Source organism: Rhinolophus sinicus, chromosome 6, assembly GCF_057876585.1.
Source record: "Rhinolophus sinicus isolate RSI-liver-muscle chromosome 6, RSI-T2T, whole genome shotgun sequence".
In the NCBI taxonomy this organism is placed as follows: Eukaryota; Metazoa; Chordata; class Mammalia; order Chiroptera; family Rhinolophidae; genus Rhinolophus; species Rhinolophus sinicus.
In genome coordinates, this window is record NC_142506.1 from 39,218,262 (window position 1) to 39,242,126 (window position 23,865).

The window sequence follows — 23,865 nt, forward strand, 5'->3', positions numbered from 1 at the left end:
CACTATGCTGTACACAAATTAATATAAAATAATATTGAATGTCGATAAATAAATAAATTTGGTTTCATATCCCACATATCAGTGAAAGCAACAAAGGAACAAGACAAACAAAGTAACAAAAACTCATAGACACAGACAATAGTTTAGTGTTAAGGGCTGAAGTTTAGGGTAATAGTTACCATAAATAGTTCCCTAAATAGAAGTTTAGGGAAATTTAGGGATGTTTAGGGTAATAGTTTAGGATAAGGGGGGAAGAGGGTGGTAGATTAGCATAACCGGCATCAAATACATGGTGATGGAAGGAGAACTGACTCTGGGTGGTGAACATACAATGTGATATATAGATGCTGTATTACAGAATTGTACACTTGAAGCCTATGTAATTTTACTAACCATTGTCACCCCAATATATTTTAATTAAAATAAAAATTGGGGAGATTATACTCAACCTTACACTCCCCCCCCCCCCCCAAAGAAGAAAAAAAGAAAAAGAAATCTAGAGTAGCTAGAGCAGGAGAAGAATGTGAAGTAAAGAAAAATGATAAATTTGAAGTGTTCATCAAACCTGTGCTAACCAGAAGACAGAGGAGTTACATCTTTCAAGTACTGGAAGAAAACAGTTGTGATCATAGAATTCTGTACACAGCAAAAATGTTCTTTGAAAATGAAAGACAATATTTTTCTAACAATAAGCTGAGAGAATGTGTTGCCCAAAGACTGGCACTAAAGGAATGTTAAAGGAAGTTCTTTAGGAAAAAGAAAAATGAAAATTTAATGTATACAAGAAATAAAGAATACTAGAAATAGTAAATATGTTGGTAAATATAAAAGACATTTTTCTCATTTAAAAAAAATTTAAAAAGATATTTGATTGTTTAAAGTAAACATGTTAGCTATGGCTTATAATATGCAGATGTAAAATGTATGACAACAGTAGCCCAAAGGACAGGGGAGAGGAATGGAAGTTTACTATTGCAAGACCTTATGTAATATGAGAAGTGGAGGAATATTATTTGAAGATAGATTGTGCTAAGTTATACCGTGTTTCCCCGAAAGTAAGACCTGGTCTTATTTTAATATAGTATAAGACTGGGTCTTATGTAATATAATGTAATATAAGACTGAGTATAATAATAATATAATATAATATGATATAATATAATAAATACCGGGTCTTATATTAATTTTTGCTCCAAAAGACGCATTAGAGTTGGTTGGTTGGCAGCTAGGTCTTATTTTCGGGGGAAAACGGTATATGTATATTATAAATTCTATAGTAACCACTATGTAATGACGAGCTGGGAAAAGAAGGAGGAGGGATACATGATAGAATGGGGCTAATTAATTTATTTAATATTTAATCAGTTTATTTAGCAATATGCAAGAGCAAAAGACAAAGGCAATTAATAGAATGTGCTAATGACAGAAAGTAAAGGTGATTAAGACTAAACTATGTACATTGCTAACAATGTCATGTCAAAGGAGTACACATACATACAAGTTTAAGTGATCCCAACACATGTTTACTATTCCAATGCGGACAGCACTGGAAAAATCATAAATCAAAGCCTTGCCAGGTCTGTAGCTGAGAGAAACTCAGGTGTCTCCCACACCACTGTTTGCTAGTTCCCAAGAATGCTGCTGCTGTTGGTGGTGGTGTTCTTGTTTTTGTAAGTTAGGAAGTCTTCTGATACTGCAAGCTGCATACAAGTTCCCAAAGATGCTAGAATGATGACAATTCACCAACAAAAGAAGTCTCTACTGTCCATTGAGGCAAGTTCGATCTCTTAATCTGATACAATCCAATCCTGAAAAGCAGTCCTGAAACAGGAAATCTTCTGAACAGCAAGATTTCTGAATAGCAAGAGCTCTTGAAACAGCAATCATCCAGTGTCAATCCACCTGAAGTCTGTCTGATATATCTCTTTAGATGCACCCCAGAGCCAAGTTTTGTGTTCCTGCCTCTCCTCGCAAGGAATAGCCAGTTCCGGGAGGGTCCGGCAGTCAATGATAAAAAAAAAATAAAATATATTACTTATCTGGCTGAAGTTCATCTGGACAAGCAATATCTACTGTTCTTGCTTAGGACATCAGCACAAGGTCTTCCAAAGCCTGGCAACGTGCCTGTCACGTCGTCCTGATATAATTTAACTACTTCTTCATCTGCTGATGTTGGCAAAGAGAGGGAATTCTTTCAACCCCTGATCAAGAATTTCTTTAACACTAAGCTAACCATCACCTCACAGACAGAAAAGCAACCTTATCTCATATCTCCCCTGCTTGGGAGAATGAGACCAAAGGTGGAATTTACTCAACCCCTGATCACAGCACAGAAATCATCGCACATACAGAAACAGATAAAAGCTAATAGACAAAAGCTCACATCAACCAATGAAGGCAAATTTTCCTCAACATCTACCCTACACATTAAAAATGCAGGAATAACTAATAAATTAAAAGTGAAGATAGAATAGAATACTCCAAGTGTTCAAATAATCCCAAAGACATTGGTAAAGAAGAACAAGGAAAAGAACAAATGTGACAAATAGAAAATAAATTTCATGATAGTGGATATAAACACAGACATACTATAATTCCATTAAACAGGACTCTAACACTTCATTTAAAACAGATTCTTTTAGACTGGGTGAAAAAGCAAGACCCAACTATGTGCTGTCAACAGATCCAATTAAATACTTCTGTGCACGCTATCAATTTTATCTTCTTTATTCCCACCAGATAACCAAATAATTTGGTGTTTTGGTGTTTATTGTTGGGAAGCAATAATTATATATATTAATATATACATGTACATATATGTTATATATTATATGTAATATATAATATATAAGATGATCAGGCGTGCCAAAAAAAATTATACACTTTTTAAGAGATGTTCTCTATGCTCAAGCAGTAGTTCACCATAATCAGAAATGTTTGGACGCTGATGATAACCAGTTTGAGCATCTCTTGTAATTGTAGAAGTCAAACGTGACTAGTATTCATCTTTTGTTATCTGTATATATTGAGTATTACAATTTTAACACAGTTTTACTTTCTTAAAATGTGTATACATTGTTTGGCACCCCCAGATGTGTGTGTGTGTGTGTGTGTGTGTGTGTGTGTGTGTGTGTATAATTTCCCTAAATGTTATCAGCTATTGATTTGAATGTTTTAAAATGTTATTTAATGTATTAAAGCATATCTTTGCACATTTTAACTACTTTATATTTCATTGATGAATAAATTGTGATGGATATACAGGGCTTTTTTCTTTTCAATTTGTTTGCTGTTATTAGAAATGTTGCAGTGAACATTCTTGCTAGTGTTTTGTGTATATATAGGATTGTTTTTGTGATTCATATAGCTAACAGTGGAATAGATGGTTGTGATGTATATATTACTTAAATTTCACTAGCTATTGCTTCATCACGCCCCCAAATACTCATTAATTACTGCTCTTATTGCAGTAATCTATTCTCTCACAAATTTTCATAAGTGGTCTTGCATATATTTTAGAGGTATTCATAGTACTTTTAGGTATTTTATTGCTATAGAAAATTATGATTTTGGTATTTTAGACTTTATATATAGTAACCTTGTGCTGAGCTCTTGTAAAGAATATTGTACAGAATTTAATAATTTGCCTGTTTCTTTTCTCTGCCTCTATGGAATCCCCTATCCTTGTCATATTATTTGTGATAACTTTTCTTTTCCTTTGTAATCCCTATGTCCTTTCTCCCCTTTTACTATATTACAGATTTCTCAATACATTGATTATTTTTGGCTTGTTTGTGATTTTCAGTATTAAAAATAATCTTTTCTTTATTTGTTTTCCTACTTATCAACAGAGTAAGAAAGCTCTTTTCTATTCCCATTTCCTTTCTTCCTTCCATCCTTCCATCCTTCCCTTCTTGCCTTTCTCCTTTACTACTTTCTTTTCTTCTTTCTCTCTCTCTAAAAATCATTAGGTTTTGAATTTAACTATTTTTTTTCTGTGTCTTTTGAGGACGTGCAGTTTTTTCTCCTCCTTTAATCAGTTAAAATGGAGAGTATTCTTAATGTATTATCTGATGTTAAACTATCTTTGCATTTTTGTTATTAGCCCAGTTCATCATAGTTAATTTTGTTATTATGATTGTACATACTGGATTTCAATTCAAATTTTATGCTTAAGATTTTTGTATCTTTCTTTATGAGTGAGATCAGCCTGTGATTTTTCATCCTCATGGTGTCCTTGCCATGTTTCCATTTTAAGGTTTTGTTAACCTCATGAAATGAGTTAAGAAATGTTGTGCCTATTTGTGTGTCTATATACATATGTGTATATACAGAATGTGCTAAAAATTATACATTTTAAGAAAGGAAAATAGTGTATTAAAATTGTAATACTCAATATATACCAATACCAAAAGATTAATACAAGTCATGTATATACAATTTTTGGCACCCCAGGTATATGATGTAGCTTGTTGTAAGGATTATCTGTTCCTTGAATGGCAAATAGAGCTTACCTCTAAAACTATGTAGTCTTGCCTGTTTTGGGGTTTGTGTGTTTGTGTGTATGTGTCTTTATTTTTAAGTGTAGATTTTTAAACACAGATTGGATTTCTTTAATAATTATAGTTCTATTCCATTTTACTCTACTTTTACCTTCTTAAGCTGCTACTGGTGTTTTCTAAGAAGTTTACATTTATCTTAATTTTCAAATTTATTGACAGAGTTTTTTATGGTATCCTCTTTTTATATACTGTTAATAATATGCTGAATAGTTAGCCATGTTCCCTTTTTTATTTATAATGCTGGGTTTTCGTGTACCTCTTTTCATATTTTATCATGACAACAGTTCCATGTTATTATTTTTCAAAGGATCGGCTTTTTGTCAATTTTGATCATCTCTTTTGCAGGTTCATTTTGTTTCATTTTCTGTTGCTGTTAGTTTATTGTATCACTCTTTGTAATTTGGGGAACTTTTCTTTTTCTAGTGTTTTTTTCTTTAGTTTTTTTTTCAATCTTTTGTCTATTCTATTTTTTTTTCCTAAGTACTATGTTAGCTGAAACCTGTATATCATTGAAGTATAATGCATATAGCAGCATGCATATAAAACTAGAGTGTATATGGTGAATTTTAACAAAATGAACATTCAAATAACCATAACCTGATAATTTCTGGATATTCTACAGTTGAAGTGTTTTAATCTACCATGTTTCCCCGAAAATAAGGCCTATCCGGGCAATCAGCTCGATTGCGTCTTTTGGAGCAAAAATTATACATAAGACCCAGTCTTATGACTGGGTATGATATGATATGATATGATATGATATAGTATATAAACCTGGTCTTATGTTAATTTTTGCTCCAAAAGACGCGGTCGAGCTGATGGTCTGGATAGGTCTCATCTTCGGGAAACACGGTACGTACTCTGTAACGATGATGGAATTTGAAGATTTTTATTGCTTTTGACTATTTATTTCAAATCTACATTTATTGTGTTTCCATTTGATAGCTTTTCTTTAATTATTTCTCTTTTGGGAAACTTAAGGGTCTTACGAAAACCAACTATCAAGCAGTACTTTTGACTTCTTTTTAAATGAAATGCCTTATAAAAGGCATTACACATTTGATATAATACAAATTAGGGAATAGGAGATGAGAGAGAGAACCTGCTACAAAGTAGAATTTATGATTTTTTTCATTTGTTTTCATTCATATCTGGGATATCCTTTTCTCATCGCCTTTGTTTTAGAGACATTTAAATAATACTTTTTAGATTTATACTTCCTTCTCTATTTTCATTTATTTGTTTCTACATTTTAGAGTTATATTAGTTAATAACCTAGTGCTTCTCCACATTAATTTTTCCCCACATTGTTTTGTCATATTTTTAAACTCAATACTCTCTATTGTATTTCTCTGGTAGTATAATTTGGTGGTTTTATAAATGTGTAATATGCATTATTGTTTGTAAATATAAGTTTTAATAACACAATTTGTTTGAAAACTGCAAATCTGAAAAATTCTTATATTAGTAAAGTGGTAATGATATAAGTACGTGGGACTTCAAATAATGAAGGCATTTTGTGCTACTTCTATGAAATTGGATGTATACTAGTTTTTGTGCTTTAGCATCTATTTACTAATAAAGCTATTTTTTAGTAAGTTATACTGAATTATGCAACTACTAAGAACAAAATAACCATAAAGGGTATTCTGATGGTTGCCTTGAGCTGTTTATTTGGCCTTATATACTCAAATTAAGCTTACCTCAGTGAACATATCTTTCATTGGTTTTAAAAGATATGTTTAAAAAGTGTGTATGTATTATTATTGGTCCTATCCTAATATACAAGGATGTGTTCCTAGGCATAAAATAATTTTCCTTAACCTGAAACATGTGCTCATGTATACTAAGTTTTTAAATTTGAAGGGAATTTAGGAATCATTTAAGAAGAAAAACAGCTTGACTTTGTCAAGGTCATCTAGTCTTTTATTGAAAAGACATGGCTAAATTAAGGTTTTAGGTCTTCTGGTCTGTTTCTTTCCCTACTATGCTTGTATTTGGTCAAAGGGCAAATATTGAATGTTTCTTGGAAACCCTCTGTTTGTCATACTAGGACTTTCTTTTTCAATTCATATTCCTGAAGTAGTAAGCCAAAGAAAGAGAGAGAGTGACAGAAAAAAAGACTAATCTAGGTTATTTTTTGCTCTCTCTAAATAGACTTAAGTGACTTTTCCCAAGATATTTTTGTTGAATTTGGAAACCTAATTACTTGAAATAGATAATACACTTGAAATGACTAATAATTAACATAAGTAATGCTTGCCGTTAAACTATATCAAGGAAGTTCAGTGAGTTATCTGTATATTTTACAGTCAGAAAGTGTGAGAATTATTTTTAGTAGATCTTGAACGTTAGCAATTCACACATGCAATCTATTTTTTATGTATGAGTATGCATATATTTTATGGCTACACACTGAAATGACATTTTTAGTTGACTGTTTAGAATCCCTTGTTTATCCCTTATAGTCAAAGAACCTTGATTTTATTCTGTTATCTACCCCTCCCACATATAGCCATATGCTTAGGGAAAAAAAGACCCATGGCCAGCATTAGGGATAGCCTAGTTGGTTTAAGAGCAGTCTCAGTCTCTTTACATTACTATGGAGCAGATATCTGTCTGTAAGGTGTAAAGTAATGTCATTGGCATCTATGGGGTATTAAATATTTGATATTACTATTCTCAACTTGGTATACACCAGCACAAGTTAGTTATTTGGTAGATTTAATTTGAATGGACTATTGTACATTGTTTCATAGGTAATCCACAAGTTAAAAAATCTTAGATATTAACTTTTTATTATGAAATATTATGTGAAAATTTAAATATGACTAATTTACATTTGATAATAATGTCAGGTTACTCACTGCCAGAGAACGTAGTTACAAGTAGATATCTGGAAAGGGCAAAACTACAATAACTTGAGTGGTGGTGGATTGGAAATTGGAAGTGTTGAGTTCACACCAATATGTATATTACCTTGCTATGTCCCCTGAGAAGGCTTGGAAACAATAGCATTCTATTAGCAATGAACGTATCTTGTCCCCACATCTTGATTTCTAAGTAGCATTCCTCACTGAAATGGAACTGGGCTTCTGATAGAAATGGCTGATTCCCAGACAGGAGCAGGGAAGGTATAAGATGAACCTCAGTTACTTTATTGTGCCAGAAAATGAGATTCTTCAAAAATGATGGTAATTTGGCAAAAGGACGCAAATCACTTGAAGGATTTTTCACTGGCTGAATCCAGGACAATTTGCACCTCAAAATAAACAAATAATATAAATGAATTCTCACCTATTGACTAAAACAGTAATTTATGAGTATATTTTTCTATAAACACAAAAGTGAATAAATAATTGGGGAGAATAAAACACTTTTTCATACAATGGAATACCAACTAATAAATATAGAAGGAATGATGAAAACAGAAAATCATTATTTGGCAACCATCTGAGTATAACTAATTCATTATAAACATCAATAAATACTAAACTAGTAGTTGCAAATTTAATGAACAAGATATTTACATAGTTTTAAAGTACCTCCACACCAAATACTTATTAATTACAAAGGGGAAAAGACTAAATTCACAGTGTACAAATCGGCAGGTATCAAAATTAACACCACTAGTTGAGGAAAACATGCAATGAGAAGAAAACAATATTGCTTCTGTGATATTCCTGTGAGTTTTGTTAGAAAATACGAGGTGTGATCAAACAATATGGTGAATATTTAAATAAAGAACTAATGACACTCACGAAAGAGGACTTCCAGAACTGCTTTAGAAAGTGGCAAGAAAGATGGGATGTGTGTGTTTGAAACGAAGGGGAGTATTTTGAGGGGGATTAATGGCAATGTATCTTTTACTGTAATATATATATTTTTATATTTAAACATTCACCATAGTTTTTTATTTTATTTTTTTTAAATTAAAGTTTATTGGGGTGACAATGGTTAGTCAAGTTACATAGGCTTCAGGTGTACAATTCTGTAATACATCACACGTCGTAAATGAGGTAGAAAACAGGAAAAAAACAAGCCAGTCATAGGGAGAAATGAGAAATTCAGGTTGGTCATGTTCAGAATGATGCTGAATGTGTGGTGAAAATCAGGGCTAAGGATGTGTGTGTGTGTGTGTGTGTGTGTGTGTAGCTATATATCTATATATAGTTATAAAGCTATATAGACACATGTATATATGTACATTCATTCATTTATTCAAGGGAATGAGGGACGCAAGGCGAAAATATATGAAATTGATGAACTATGTTGTGGGAGCACCAAAGTTTAATAGGCAGATTGAGGAAGAGTGCTTATGAAGGCAGTCAACAAGAAATCAAGATGCAGGAAAATCAAGAGAGTACTGGCTTAGAAACCAATGGCTTAGAGTTTCAAGATGAAGTACTCTGTAGTGCCACCTGTCATAGAGAGATTTCATAAATAAGGACGGTTTGTCCCATAGTACAATATGATATTGTGGTTTTCTCATATCTGCAGCAAGTATTGTCTAAAATAATCCTCTGAAATGTGACTATTCCAGAAGAAGATTTGCCGTTCTTTCCTTGTATTGCAGTATCTTATGAATGACCAAACTAGTGAGCTGCAGTGTGTTGTGAAAGTACTTGTGTGCTTTGTAGTAGGGCAAGGGTATATCTCAGTTGGCCCAGGAAAGTTCTGGTTTGTATTTATTGTCCTGGTGTCATAGGGTCCCTGTTCATCCTCAAAAGGGCCCTGATTTAGATGGTGAATTATATGGTCACCATATCTAGGTCTCTGTTGACAGAATATTACTTTCATATCTGAATCTGGGGAGCTTATTGATAAGCAAGCACTTCTCTTAGCCAGTTCTTGATGTCACTTGTTCATTAACCAGATGCTTGTTCCCTTCCCTTAAAATCCTATAAACCAGCTTTGTAATAACCCCTCTGTTTAACCATGAAACGTAGGCTTCATGGGATAATAATGTACAAAATTAGTGAAGTTAGACAAGTAACTTTGTAAATGTGCCATATTCAAGTCCTGCCTTTGAGATTGACAAGGTATATGTAGAGACTCCAAAAAGCTTTTCAGTGGACTTCCCAAACTTAGTAATGTGTTGTTCTTAAACTGTTTTGGGAACTTGGTTGATTATTGCTTCAATGTAAAATACATGTAAATTAAGAAAAAAATTTTTAAAAATTACTTTGAATAAGCCAAGCTTGGTTATAAACACTGGTTTTGATAGATTTAGAGTGTATCAGAGCATTTCATCTATACTGAACACAGATATATTATTTAGAAGTTCCCAAAATGCATTTAACATTGGGCTAAACTTAATAAAGGAATTTTTTGCTAGTAAACCTTTGTCTCAGGTAACTTATTGAAAGTTCTGAATCATAAGAATTTGCTAATATTTATTTAGAACCAAGAGGGAGTTCATATTGAGGAATTGTGATATATACTCATATATATATTTACTTAGGAATTATAGAGCTAAGAATAGATGCCATCTGAGATGTTTGCATCTAGAGCTTACTGATTTCCCTCATCATTTAGCCATCAGTTTTTGGTACCATGTGGATGGAGTAAAGTGTTTTTTTGTTTTTTTTTATTATTATTGATATGATAATTGAAGCAATCTTGTTTCCTATAATTCCCTTAAAATAACAGTGTAACGGGATTATAAGTATTGAAAAATCAAGGTTTGTGATCTTTAGATCTATAACCCTATTTTCAATTACTCTTTGTCTCATCAGGAAAAACATTCTGAAGGTGTTTTAGTTAATGGTCAAAGTAGATATGAATCTGCCCTTTCTTTACTTCAGAATGCCTGAAGCCAAATATACACTTGCTTCTCATTCTTCTTAACTTGTTAAGTTCTTAGCCTGCAGTAAATACATGCTGCCTGCCTTACTGGTTTTATACTAGAATTGTAGATGTTTTTGCTCTTCTTACATGGTTGGATATGTCTTGTATCAGCACTTTGTAATAGTATAAACAGGGTCTGCAGTTTTATTTATTTGGTACCATATTGTTGTAACCTTTAGAAACTTTTTGAAAGTACAATTTACATAAAAAATAACCTTTGTTTGAAAGGGAGTAATTTATGTCATTAATAATAACTTTTTAAATTGACTATTAAAAGTTATGTCATATGCGAATTCTAGCTTAACCTATCTCCTTTTACAAATATAATGCAAGAAATTAACTGAAGTACATTTCCCATTTTTCTGAACTTAAACCCTAGTAAACAGTAATGGTAATTTTTCTCCTTAGGAAAATGATTACTTACTTGATAGAAATTCTCTCCTTCCCAGATTTGAAATGCCTATTCCTTTGATATTGGTGTAAAGTTCAGAATTTAAAAAAATAATTCCATGGGACCAAGTTAAAGCAGAAAACCCCTACCCCCAATGATGAGCATTATTGATGGAACATGCAAGGCAGCTTTTTGTCTGTTCTGGACAGTAAAAATTTGATGTGTTGTTTTTAATTATATCATGTGTCCAGATACCACACAATCTGTGCCTTAAACAGGCATTAAAATAAAAATAAGTAAAACATTTGTGGGTATTTTTTTGTGAGGGCCTGGGAATTTGCTATACAATTATGTTTGGATCAACTAATTCTGTTAGGTTTCAGGAAAAACAAGTGCATTGTTTTCTTAGAGCAATTATAAACATTTTATAATATTGATTATAATACTCCTCCATTCTCATCACCTACCCCATATCTACTTCTCCCTCTATGTTATTTATTTCTGTTAATGACATTAGTATCTGTCTAACTCAATATTTTGCCAAGTGTGTTCCATGAAACAGCTGAGTTTGAAAACCCAGGCAGGGATTTGGTGCTTTTTAAAAAAATACAGATTATTTGGCCCCTCTCCAACCTTACTGACTGGGTATGTCTGAAGAGGGAGGCCTGGGAATTTGTATTTTAATTATCACTCAATTTTAAAAGCACAGTTATCTTCTGCTTTTCTTCTGCCTCATACCCCCTCTCCGGGCTGTTCCCAAATTCTAAAAAGTCAAATACCAAATATCACTTCCTTTCTACTTGCTTCATTGCTGCCTCAGTGGATTGCCTTGGAACTTAACTAGATTTTTTCCCAGGCTTATTAATTGTCTTCAACCTGCCCCCCCCCCGCCCCCCCAGTCTTTCTAATCTTATTAAAAGGTGTCTGATTTGGTTATGTCACTGCAAACACCCTTTTATGGTTTCTTGTTGAGTTCAGAAAAAGTCTCAAGTTTCAGACAATCACTGCAAGATTCCATGGTTTAATCGTACTGCTCCATTCAGCTTCCACCAAAGGATTTCATAGTCCCTGCTCAGGCCTCGAATCTACTTCCAGCAGTGTTTCTCAAATGATGGCACACAGAAGAATTACCTATAAGTGTTTTTTTAAAAAGTAGTGGTTCTCAAACATTAATGCCCACTGCCCCCTCAGCCCCCCCAAAAATCCAAATCCGAAAAACACAAAAGAATTGGAGATTCATGGACCTTAGCCCCTGAGATTATAATTCAGTAGGATTATGATGGAGCCCAGACATGTGCATTTTAAAGAGCTTCCCAGACAACTCTGATGCTGGTTCTTGATGGATCACATTTTGACAAATGTGATCTGGTGCTCCTGGTGAATCAGTGTGCCTAACAAGAAGCTTGAGACCTGAATTTTTCCTCTGATATGCTGGGTTCCAGCCAGCCGACTCTTTCTAGAGGGATTCGGATTTCCCCATTTTACCCAGGCCACAGCTGACTCCTGAGAGGCCTGAGTACTCAATGCAGTACTCAGTACTTTAAAGATAAGCTAGTTCAATATACTACACATTCCTGTTACCTTTATTCACTGTCCAAGATAACCCATTTGGCCATTTATCTTCCCCTGAACACCTGTGTCCATATTATTCTTTGTTTTGTTTTATTGATTGATTGATTGATTGATTGATTGATTGATTTACAAATCTCTTGATATTCCCTTCTTTCCCTATATTTTTCTTTATATCCCTCTTGAATCCCATCCATTTTCAAGCACTTTAGTTATTATTTTTACCTCTTGACATTAATTGAAATCTAATTCTCTCAGAAACACCATTTCCTTAAAGCCGTCTTAAGTGGAAACTTCTTTTACTCTCCACATACCTATGGATCAACAGGCTGGTTGTTATTATTTTTTTTAATTTCCTTATTATCACTTTCAGATCATTTACTTCCCATTAATATAAAAACAAATAGACAATTGAAACAAAAAAACACAGCTCCTTTGTGGTTCATTCCATTTGACCATAGTGCCCTCTACCTCTTTTTACTGTTATTCGTGGACATTCCTGTCATTCCTCAGTCTTCCTAAATTAGTCTTTCTTTTTACCCTAGCCCCAATCCTGCCACCATCCTGGGCACCTTTGTTATTCACATGTATGTATGATATATGTATTATCCTGGTTTCTCAATTTCTTAACTTATCTGCCATAAGATTTTCCTATCACTTTGGTCACCTTGGATCATAACCCGCTCCATCTCAACAAAGCGTAAATTACCTCACACATTCTATTAACAACCTTTGTTCTTCTCTAGTAAAATAAGTTATTTTACTCCCAATACTTTGATTGTTTGACCTTATCCAAATCTTTAAATCCAAAAATTGATCTACTTTCTGCTTAACTCTAAATCCCCTGTTCTCTTCACTTCCTTCTCTAGCTTTAGACTTCATCGTACATCACTTCACCCACTTTTTATAGTGTCCTGAACTTCTTTGACCTACTGCCCTTCTGTCATGCTTGTTTGGGAAAACCTAGACTTTGCTTAATCCAGCTATCTACCCTTTGCTTAATCCAGCTATCTACCCTTCCACTTTCCTTATACCAGCAGCGAGCCCCAGAGCACTCAGAAAGAAATACATTATTTCCAATCATGTGGTTTGCTGCTACTGTGGATTCATAGTTACCAAATTAATTTGTCTCTTAAGTGTTTCTCATTAATCCTATTTTCTCTTTAATCCTGTTTTCCGTAGACAACTCTTTCCATTCCTTCACAGTATAAATTACAGCCTCTATACTCTGAAATCTCTAAACTTTCCACCTTCCATTTCCCTCTTAGGAGATAATCTTGCCTTCTACTTGACAGTGAAAGTAGAACTATCAAATAGAGCTCCTTCTGCTTTGGGCTACCAAACCTCAAACCTTACCTGTAGTTTTACCTGTCCAATTTTCCTCTTTCCTGTTAAAGTGAAAGAGGTAATGTGCTATGATTATTCCTTCAATTGTGCACTGAATTCTATCCCTTCCTATCTAGTTGGAAACCTCAATTAGGTTTTACTTTTTTTCCTTTATCTTCACCCCCTCATTTTCTACTGGCTTCTTCCACTTATTTTGACTAACTCAAATTTCCATCTGTATTCAAAAACAAACAAGCCCTCAAGAGTAAAACAAAACAAAGCATAACAAAAAAGTCACTCTCAACCTCAGTTTTTCTCTACATACTATCCTGTCTACCTCATTCCTTTTATTTTGTAATAGATTTGTCTATACTTTTCATTTCTGCTTTCTCACCTCTTACTTACTGCTTAGCCCATACATAGGGAATAAGGGTTTGAACGTATGTGTCAGGGAAGGAGCAGGGAGCATCATTGTTAAATGATGTTACAAGGTCCTATAAAACTGATGAATACCCATTCAGTTTAGGTCCAGATGAGCCATTGCTTCTTTTACTCAGCAGAGCATTTTTGAGATTTACCTCCATTGTTAAATATTATCTGTTTCTTTGCTGGGTAGTTGTGGGGACAGAGTCCCAGAGAGTAGTTTCCAGGCTCTCGGCCTCGTGTGGGGAGGTGCTGGCTCGGGTAGTGAATGACCATCAACTGTGACTGGTTGGCCATCAGCTGTGACCGGTTGGCCAGTTGGCTACTGATGTAACTGCGGGGCTGCGTTGATTGGTTGGTTGGTTGGCAGGCAGAGAAGTGAATGGCGGACTGCGGATTGTGTGGCTACTACTGCGTGTGTCTCGCCCAGCCGCCAGCGAGACTATAGTGGTATGACTCCCCTATCTCTGTCTCCCTGGTGTTCCTTTTTGGCCTTGCCATATCCTGCGTTCTTATGCAGGGAGTGGGACCAGAGGCCCCACATGCCTCCCCGCGTGACACATGGAGCAGCGAGCAGGGTCTCCGGCATGACTCCCCACACGACAGTAGTATATGTATATTACATGGTGTGAATAAACTACAGTTCATCAGTTCTCCTATTAATCAGTATTGGGCTAGTTCCAGTTTGGGCTATTCTGAATAAAGATGCTATGAACACCTTGTACAAAGCTCTTTTTTTTTTTTTTTTTTTTTTTGGTGGGGATATATATTTATCTTTCTTAGATAAATACCTAGGAGTAGAATTGATGGTAGTTAACTTTTTAAGAAATTGCCAAAAATTTTTCCAATGTGGTTGTATGATTTCACATTCCCATCAGCACTGTATGAGAGTTTCATTGCTCCACATCCTCCCAATATTTTATATAGTAAGTCTTTTTTTTAACATTCTAGTAGGTGTGTAGTGATATCTTAATTCTTATTTTAATTTTGCTGATTACTAATGGTGTTGAGAACTTCTACTTGTTCTTATATGGCATTTGTATATTTTCTTTGGTAAAGTTTCTGTACAAATCTTTTACTCAATTTTTATTGGGTTGTGTGTCTTATATTATCGAGTAGTTCTTTGTACATTCTGGATGCAAGTTCTTCTGTCAGATACAAGTATTATTAATATTTACTTCCTGTCTATAACTCAACTGTTTATTTTATTACTGGTATCGTTTGATGAGCAGAAACTAATTTTGATGAAGTCCAATATGTCTTTTTTTTTCTTTGATGGTCTATACCAGGGGTGTCCAAACTTTTTTCAACGTTTTTTACCAAGGGCCATATGCGGTAAAATACACAAACAGCCGGGCCACTCACTCGAGGTGAAGTACGTATTGCCTCACCTTGTTTATTTAAGTAAACTAAATATATTTTTGGAATTTGCTGCCAGCCAATTAACAATGGATTGTGGACCGCAGTTGGCCCGCGGGCCACAGTTTTGACACCCCTGGTCTATACGGAAATATTTGCCTATCCAAGTTCGTAAAATAATCTCTTTTTTTTCCTGCTAGCTTTATTATTTTAGTTTTTTTCTTTTTTTAGGTCTATAATCTATTCTCAATTGATTTTTGTGTGTGGTGTGAGATGGGGGTCCAGGTTTTTTTGTTTGTTTTTCCCATAAGTATATATAGTTGTTCCAGCATTATTTGTTGATACTATATTTATTTTAGTTCCATAATATGGCTGAAGGGTGAGTCTCAATGACTAAGATTACTTTCTGGAACATGAAGTTTTGGAATTACACAAATAACTGTTCTGTAGTTAATTTTCTTACATGTTTTTATGTTAGTGTTGGCAAGTGATCAGATTTTAGAAATCACCTTTTCACATATTCAAATTCTTACATACTCTCTGCAGCTATAAAGGAAATTAATTTAGTGAGGTAAAGATGAGGTGGTCACTTTGATCCCTGAAAACATTGGAAAGACCACGGTTTAACTCTCCAGTTTTATACAATAGGAATTTGTTCATCCTTGCAATGACTTATCTCAATACTATATTTATGTCAAGGTATGCATTGTCCACTTGGATGCTGTACCACACTTTGATAGTCTTTCAAATTAATTATTGTCTTCATTTCTTTTAAGTATAGATAATTATCTCTTTAGACCTGAATTATCTATCCTTGCTTGAAATATTAAAATATAGATTTCACAAGTTGGGGAATATGGAAGTGACATGTTAAGTAAATTGAAGAGTATAAGTAAGTTCATGAAAATATGAATGAACTTGTCAAAATCATGAAACTATAAGCTGGATTTGATACTATATTGGAACATGAGTAGGGAACAAATGACAAACTTGGATCATTAATGGTTCTTTATACTTATGATCTTTGCTTTATCTAGGAAATAGGCCATCATTTGGATGACTTAATAAGTATGTCAACTACATGATCAGCTTTGAACTTTTAAAACAGTACTATGAAAATGATGAATTTACCTTAAGATCAGGGACAAGTGTCTTTTTTATTCACTACTTATTCATCCCATCATCTAACATGAGATTGTATTTTCATGATTGGTTCTCAGTTGTGATCTAGCCATAACCGAACATCTTTTCTACCTACTTATAACTTCGTATTTAAGTAAGAGTTTCTTAAGTAAGGGTGTATCTTTTAGCCTTTAAAACTGAGGTGATTATTTTTCCTGGGGTCATGGGTTGGATTTTTTTTTTTTTTTTAGTAACCTGTGTTTTAATATCTGTATTTTAATGTCACAGTCTGGATCGAATGCTTTATCTGCAAACAGGGACATGTGCTTTCAGAAGGCTTCAGTTTCTTATTTCTTTATTTGTTCTTTCTAGATTTCATTAAAAAAAAGGTATAAATCAGCAGTAAAATAAAGTGGTCAAAGTGTGATTGAATATAACACTACCTTTGTTAATAAAGGTCACATATTATGCTTAAAAATGCATGTGGCAAATTGCTACACAAAATTAGTTTAAAAAAGATATTAAAAACGAAACACTCTTTAATCTTAAATGTCCTAAAAAGCATAAAGTTTTCATTAAATAAAAATTTAATTATCAGTTATTTTAATATGCAGTTTAGGTATTAAATAAAATTAGCATTTTCTTCCTTATGTTTGTGTTTTCAAGTTTCAAGAATGTTAAGAACTTCTCTGTTGATTTAATCTGAAATTATTCCTATAGCAAAATTCATAAATAATAAATATTATCTTATTAATCCATATTTTAGTTTGACTAGGTCTCAGAGCAAGTTAGTTCCTCAGGGAATGTAGTGTTCTTTGTAAAACGTGATGAGATGTACTCTCCAAGGAATCAAATCGTGAAAACAATTTGGTATTGTACGTGCTAATATAAATCTGTTACTCCCTTTCCACATCTATCACACCACATTTTAAATTGTGGCTGATCGTGTATACAAATACCTGTCTCATTAGAAATTGCAGCTATATGTGCTAATATTTCCTTGGATTTCTCGGGAGTTTGCTGTCTAACCATCAAAGCGATAGAAATGAATGGTGGTTACCATAAGGCTTTGAAGAACAAAGAGAAGTCAACATTTCAGAGGTTCTAGATGTATGAGGCATTGACAGTTTGCACCATACACGTGAATTAATATCTCTTTAGATTATTTAAAATAGCCTCAATGTTTTTATTAGGAAAGTAAAATATTTTCTACCTTCTTGTGTTTGTTGCAGCTGATAAAATGTGAATCATTTGTGCGTGTGTACTCTTCTAGGCACTTTTGTTTCAACATTTGGTAGACTGCCATTTTGCTTAAAGAGTAGGATATAGTAATTTCAAAAACAAGAATAAAGTTTAAGTGTTTGATAATTTTAATTAGGGATTACCAATCACTAAAAAAATTAGGAACAAAAATATAAAACTTGTCTCTCTTTAATGTATTTTCTAGGTTGAAATTCTTTTAAAGTTTTTATATTCACAGGTATTATACATATAAAATGTGTCTGTTCATAGAATGAAAGCCCTTATAAAATTTTTGGTTCCTTAGCTTTTTGGGGGTATAATTTTATTTGTGTAAATTTTAAAATATATAAAATCAATTTACTTTGGTGAAAAAATAGTGTCTATGGATCCCTTAATATTTTTTAGGTACTACAGATAATGAATGAATAAAATACTGGCCTCTAAAGTGTTCTCCGTTGAGATATTGGTTTAAGTGACCAGGAAGGAATTGGGGGAAGCATAGTGAGTAACTGTTTTGGTAGATAGCCTTAGTAATTTGCTTTTTAAAAATTTAGGTTATTCAATAAAGGCAAAAAATAAAATTAAATAGGGAATAATGGGTTTATTCATTTAGATTCACTTCTCTCCTAAAATAGAACGATATATTTTCAAGCCCCACACAATCAAGATTAAAATAACTTGACTCCTCTTTATAATTAATAAATGCAAAATGTTATGCAAATAGTTGCTATATAAATTAATTACTTTTGACATTTTTATGGTACTTACATTAACAATTATTTTTAATGTTTTGAATTATAAAAATTGAGAACATGGGATTAGGTGATGTCCTGGTTTCAATTCTCGAATTTTAAGGATGTGTTTGTTATCTTAGATGTAATAACTACATGGTTTATGAGGGGTGATGATTTACTTTATTTGACTTTTTGCCTTTGTTTGTACATTTGTGAATATTATCATAGTATTAAATCTGAATATTATTAAATAGAAAAATAGATTTTTATCTGAATTTATGATTTTCTTATACATAAATAGAAATTCTTAATTTATTAAATTATTAATTTTTTGAGGTCTTTTACTGACTGCATTAGGACCATTGTTAGCATTGCTCTGTATTACTATATATAAATAAACAGTACAGTATGATCTGAACATATTTCAAATCATTTCACATTTGAGAAACTTAATGCTAATTAGGAAAATTACAGTTTGATAATTGCATCAGTTTGTATAGAGATATATAAACATATTTGTTTTAGTTAGGGTGATACTACCTACTGTAACTAATAGATGCGATATATATAGAGGCTCAAATCCTACAAGTTTATTTTTTATTCTTGCTGCAGTATGAAAGAGGAAAACAAGTTGGTTGAATAACTATTTTCTATGTAGTCATTTAGGATCCAGGATGTCATAGGCTCTACAATCTTCATCACATTATTTCCAGCATCACTCTGGAGATCATCTCCATTTCAGCAGATGAATGCGTATATATAGAAAGTTTTTATAGGTTAGTTCTAGGAGTAGCAAACATTAATTTTCTCATAGTCCACTGGCTGAAATCCAGTCACATGCCCACAACTAGCATCAAAGGAAGCTGGAAAATGTAGTTCAGTGTTCTCAGAAAAAAAAAAAAAAAAGGAAACACGTGTCTTAGTGACTAGCCAACAGTTCTTCCTATGGTCCCCCTATCTGGTTATAAAATAGACATACACGTCCTTTTTTCTGTCTCCCCAATAGGGAGATCTTAAAGTTCCCCATTTAATGCATCCAGCACAAAGTCAACGATCTTAAGTCAATGTGCAGTCCTCCCTCTCAAGTTGGACTGTGATTCCTTGAGGTTTACAGACTATGAAATTTACCTACGCTTCCCCAGCTTCACCAATACCCTAATAAATCATGGTGAAGCAGAGGATAACTGTTTCATATGTCCAATAATTACTCTCATTTAGAAAAGGAAGAATGGAAAACAAACAGGAGCCATGCATCCATTGTGATGATGAAACTTGCTATGCAGGAGACCACTAAGAATGTCCATTGTACTGATAGTAGAAGTTTCTTGCTTATGTTACTAAATGGAAAGAGTCTGTCCACCCGCACTAGCAGAGCCAAACACTAAGCACCAGAATTGCAGTGGAGAAATTAGAATCGCTTTATTTGCAGAGCACTGATCAAGCACAACAGGAAAGCTATGGCTCAAAAGCTCAAACTCCCCAATCCAGTGTTCAGGGTGGGTTTTAAAGGAATGTAGGGAACAGGTATGTGGAAGCACTGGCAGGGCAAGTTTTAATTGGAGGAACTTGGAGCTTGGCCATTTATGGTAAGGGGCGTGAGCACTGGATCTTCCTGGACACCAGGACCCTTCGCTTCTGAAAGGGTTCTGGTGTTCAAGTTCCCGTCGTGTCCCAGTCCTTTGGTTTTGTGATGGGGGGGGGGGGGAGTTTGGTTCCAGGAGCAGCTATAGGTCAAGTTTCTGCATTCTGTGCATTCTTTGGCTGCATGACTCACGGTTTGAGTCTGTTGTCTCAGACAAGCAACTCAGTACAGTGGTACCTCGGTTTTCGAACATAATCCGTTCCGGAAGACCGTTCGAGTTCTGAAACGTTCGAAAACTGAGGCTTGGTTTCCCCACAGAAAGTAATGCAAAATGGATTAATCCGTTCCAGACCTTTAAAATCAACCCCTAAAACTGCAAATTTAGCATGAATTTTGCTATCTAATATTACCATAGATCCATAAAATTTACGACGTTCGTAAACCGAAATGCTTGTCAACGGAGATGTTTGAAAACCGAGATACCACTATATCTTGTTAAATTGGGTACAACCCTTTTGAGCTGGTTCTGCAGTTACACTTTGATGCTAATTATTGTATTTTCAGAGAAATTCCCTCCTCCATTTTTCTCCATGACTCTGCCTTCTGAATGGTTCTTGTTCCTGGTCACATATGAAGTGGATGTTACAAATCTACAGAGTTTGCTTTCCTTGAGGGCTGCACTTTGCTGCCTTAAGTTTAGAGGGTCAAGAATTGGTTTTCATTCAAAGACATTTTTAGACAGTTTCTAGTTTCCTTGTAAATATAGTTCCCTCAGAATTTAATAGCCTTCTTACCCTTTCTAGTTAGTTCCATGTACCAGTAATCAAACTGAAATTTCTTTCCTAGACATAGATCTCACATCTGCTTTCTTTCTATACTTCAGAACTCTTATGCTTTCCTCTTTCACCCAGTAATGGCTGCCTCTAGGTGATCTGAAGCAATAACATCAGGTGAGAGAGGAACATCCTTAATCTGCTCTTCAAACTAAGAAGTCTTAATTGACCTTTTTTCTTCAACACCTTTCTCACTTTTATTTCCTGTATTTGGCTTTTCAGAGCTGGCTTTTCCACCCTTGTTTATCTCCAAATTATTGAGTTCTGTATTTCCTTATAGTTTTGCTTAAACACTGGTCATTTCCTGCCTGACCTCATCTATATCTTGTTGCTTCTTTACTAGAAGCAGTGAGGAACAACTTCCAGGCACCACTCTGAGAAACACTTAGGTCTGTAATAAATAGACTCCACAAATATGTAATAACTCAATCATAGTAGTTCATTCCTTGTTTAGTAGAGTACTATGATGGTAAACAAGTTAGAGAGAGCACCCTCCTCCAACTCAGGCTGACCAAGATTCTGTGTCCCTACAAATGTACCCTTAGGATTTGTCTAGGGATCATTTCCATTCTAGCCAATTAGAAGTGAAAAGAGCACACAGAATTCAACAAGGGAGATTTTTAATGCTCAGGTCTGCAAATGACACACGTCACTTTCATTCATACTCTATTGACAAGAACTCAATTATGTGTTTGAACTAAAGGTAGGAAATATAGTCTTACTCTGTATCAGGAAGAGAAAAAGAATATGGTAGTAGGTTGTCTCTGCCAGAATATTTAAATTCAATAAAAATAGTAAGATTTCAAAGATATGTTGTGAATTAAATCAAACAGTATATATAATATAGTAAGCATGAGAATGTAGTTTGTACTGTTTATAGAAAGAGAGCAGAACTAGAATACAGATCCCTGAACTTTTTTTTACCTATGTCATGTTTATTAAAACAAAATTCAAACCTGAGAGTCAAACTTTAGCCTTTTTGTGTAGCAGACGTAATTGGAAAGAACATACTGTTAAAAGCACACCTACAGTTCCAAATCATTTGAATAAATAGTACATGATTTTCACATTTACAAATAATGCTCTCTAAAAGTGTGATTTAATTATTGATAGTATATGATAAAATAAGTGTTACGAAGAACAAATGATTAGGAAATTTAATTACCAGCAACTGTATCCTTAATAATGTACTTGAATTTTGTGTTCTTTACTGATATCTAATGGGAATGTCAAAGGTATTTTTATCTATTGCTTTAAACATGAATTTTGTGGAATAAATTATTCCTGAAGTTTGTAGATAGTCCTTTTGATTTTTTAGGACTTCATCATAATTTTCTTTCTTTGCAGCAGACATTTTGGAGATCAAAGATGGGTAGAAAAGATGCCTCCACTATAAAACTTCCTGTTGATCAGTACAGAAAGCAAATTGGTAAGCAGTGAAATCCCTTTGATATATTCCTACGAATTAATATAAAGAAAAAAAAGCAATTATGTGTGATATTAAGAATGTAACTTTTCCTTAATACATATAATATGAAGAATATGAATAATGAAAGACTGTGGAGTTCTTACGGAGCAGAAAATAAGTGCAGCCCTGTCTACCAATGGAGAAATACATTTTGTGTACTTGTGATTTTTTTAAAGCTCTTAAAAATTTTAATTTAATAAGAACAAAAATATTTTTATTCATAAGGATAGATGCTTTTTATAGTCAGTATTTTAATATTATAATCTATTAAATCTTTTTATCCGTTTATAAACTTTTAATTCTATTGTCTATTAATGGTAATAATTTGATATCCTCAAAATTCTCCATTAAAATTTTACTTTAGTAAAATTGTGAACTGGAGGAAAGTCCACTCATCACCATAGGAAGATAACAGGAAGTTTATGTTTTAGACTATGCTCTAGATGCAGGATTTTTCTACCCATTCTTTTCAAGGATGCATGGAATAGCTATAAAAAATTACCCACATACTAGTCACACACCAAGTCCCCCCATTTTAAATAATCATTATCATACAACCACCACTTTGAACAAAATGTAGTAAATTAGAAATCAAAGCAAAAAAGGGTAACTCTCCTTCCTCAACCCCTACCCTCTTTTTTTTTTTTTTTTTACATCTTACTTCCCATTCTCACCCATTTCCACTCCTTTGGGGGGGGGGAAAGTAATAAAAAAAATTCTAAATAACTGAAAGATAAACAAATTACTAGTTGCAATAGAAGTCATAAAATAAGTAGAACTAATTGATACCAAAAGAATATATACCTATTTCATAATATGATACAGAAGGTACACTCAATAAAGGAAAAGATATTCCTGCAAAACAAGAGATGAAAGGTGAAAAAATATTTAGAATACATATATCCAATTAAAATTTATATGTAGAATAATAAAGTCCTACAAATAAATAAAATAGTCTGGAAACCCAGGAGTCAAATGGGCAAAAAATACAAAGAGACAGTTCATGAAAGGGGAAATCTAAATAGACAAATAAATAAAATAAAACAAAATTACAATAAATATGAAATTAAAGAGACTTAGGTAAAAATATAACTTAACTAACTGGAAGTCAGATAAATACAAATTAAAAAACAGTATTTCTAACTGGATTAATTTCTTGAGGGAGGGTTTATGATGTTTGATTTCTTTTGTATGCCTTTTCTTCCTTTACTTATAGGATGGCTTATGAATAAACTGTGAGTTCTTTTGTTATTTATATGTTTAAACAGAAGGATTGACTTACCAGCTTGAAGTCTCTGTTCAATTGTGATGTGCTAAACACATAAAAGAAGAATAACCATACTGTGGGTCAATCCACAACCCAACTCTCAAATATACAATTCTTAGAATTTTGACAAGTGTATC

General features: G+C 33.5%; 1 protein-coding gene across 8 annotated transcripts in view; it reads left to right on the forward strand.

The window, feature by feature from the left end:
- Positions 1–23,865, forward strand: part of TRIQK (triple QxxK/R motif containing) — a 102,207-nt gene that overhangs the window by 32,427 nt on the left and 45,915 nt on the right. For 5 of the 8 annotated variants that reach the window (XM_074316288.2, XM_019717493.3, XM_074316287.2 and 2 more), the window contains one exon: positions 22,341–22,422. In XM_074316288.2, coding sequence (XP_074172389.1) covers positions 22,362–22,422 — 61 coding nt within the window. In that variant the 5' untranslated portion in view covers positions 22,341–22,361. The remainder of the gene's footprint in view (positions 1–22,340; positions 22,423–23,865) is intronic. The other 3 variants (XM_074316290.2, XM_074316291.2, XM_088799061.1) reach the window with 1 other exon arrangement.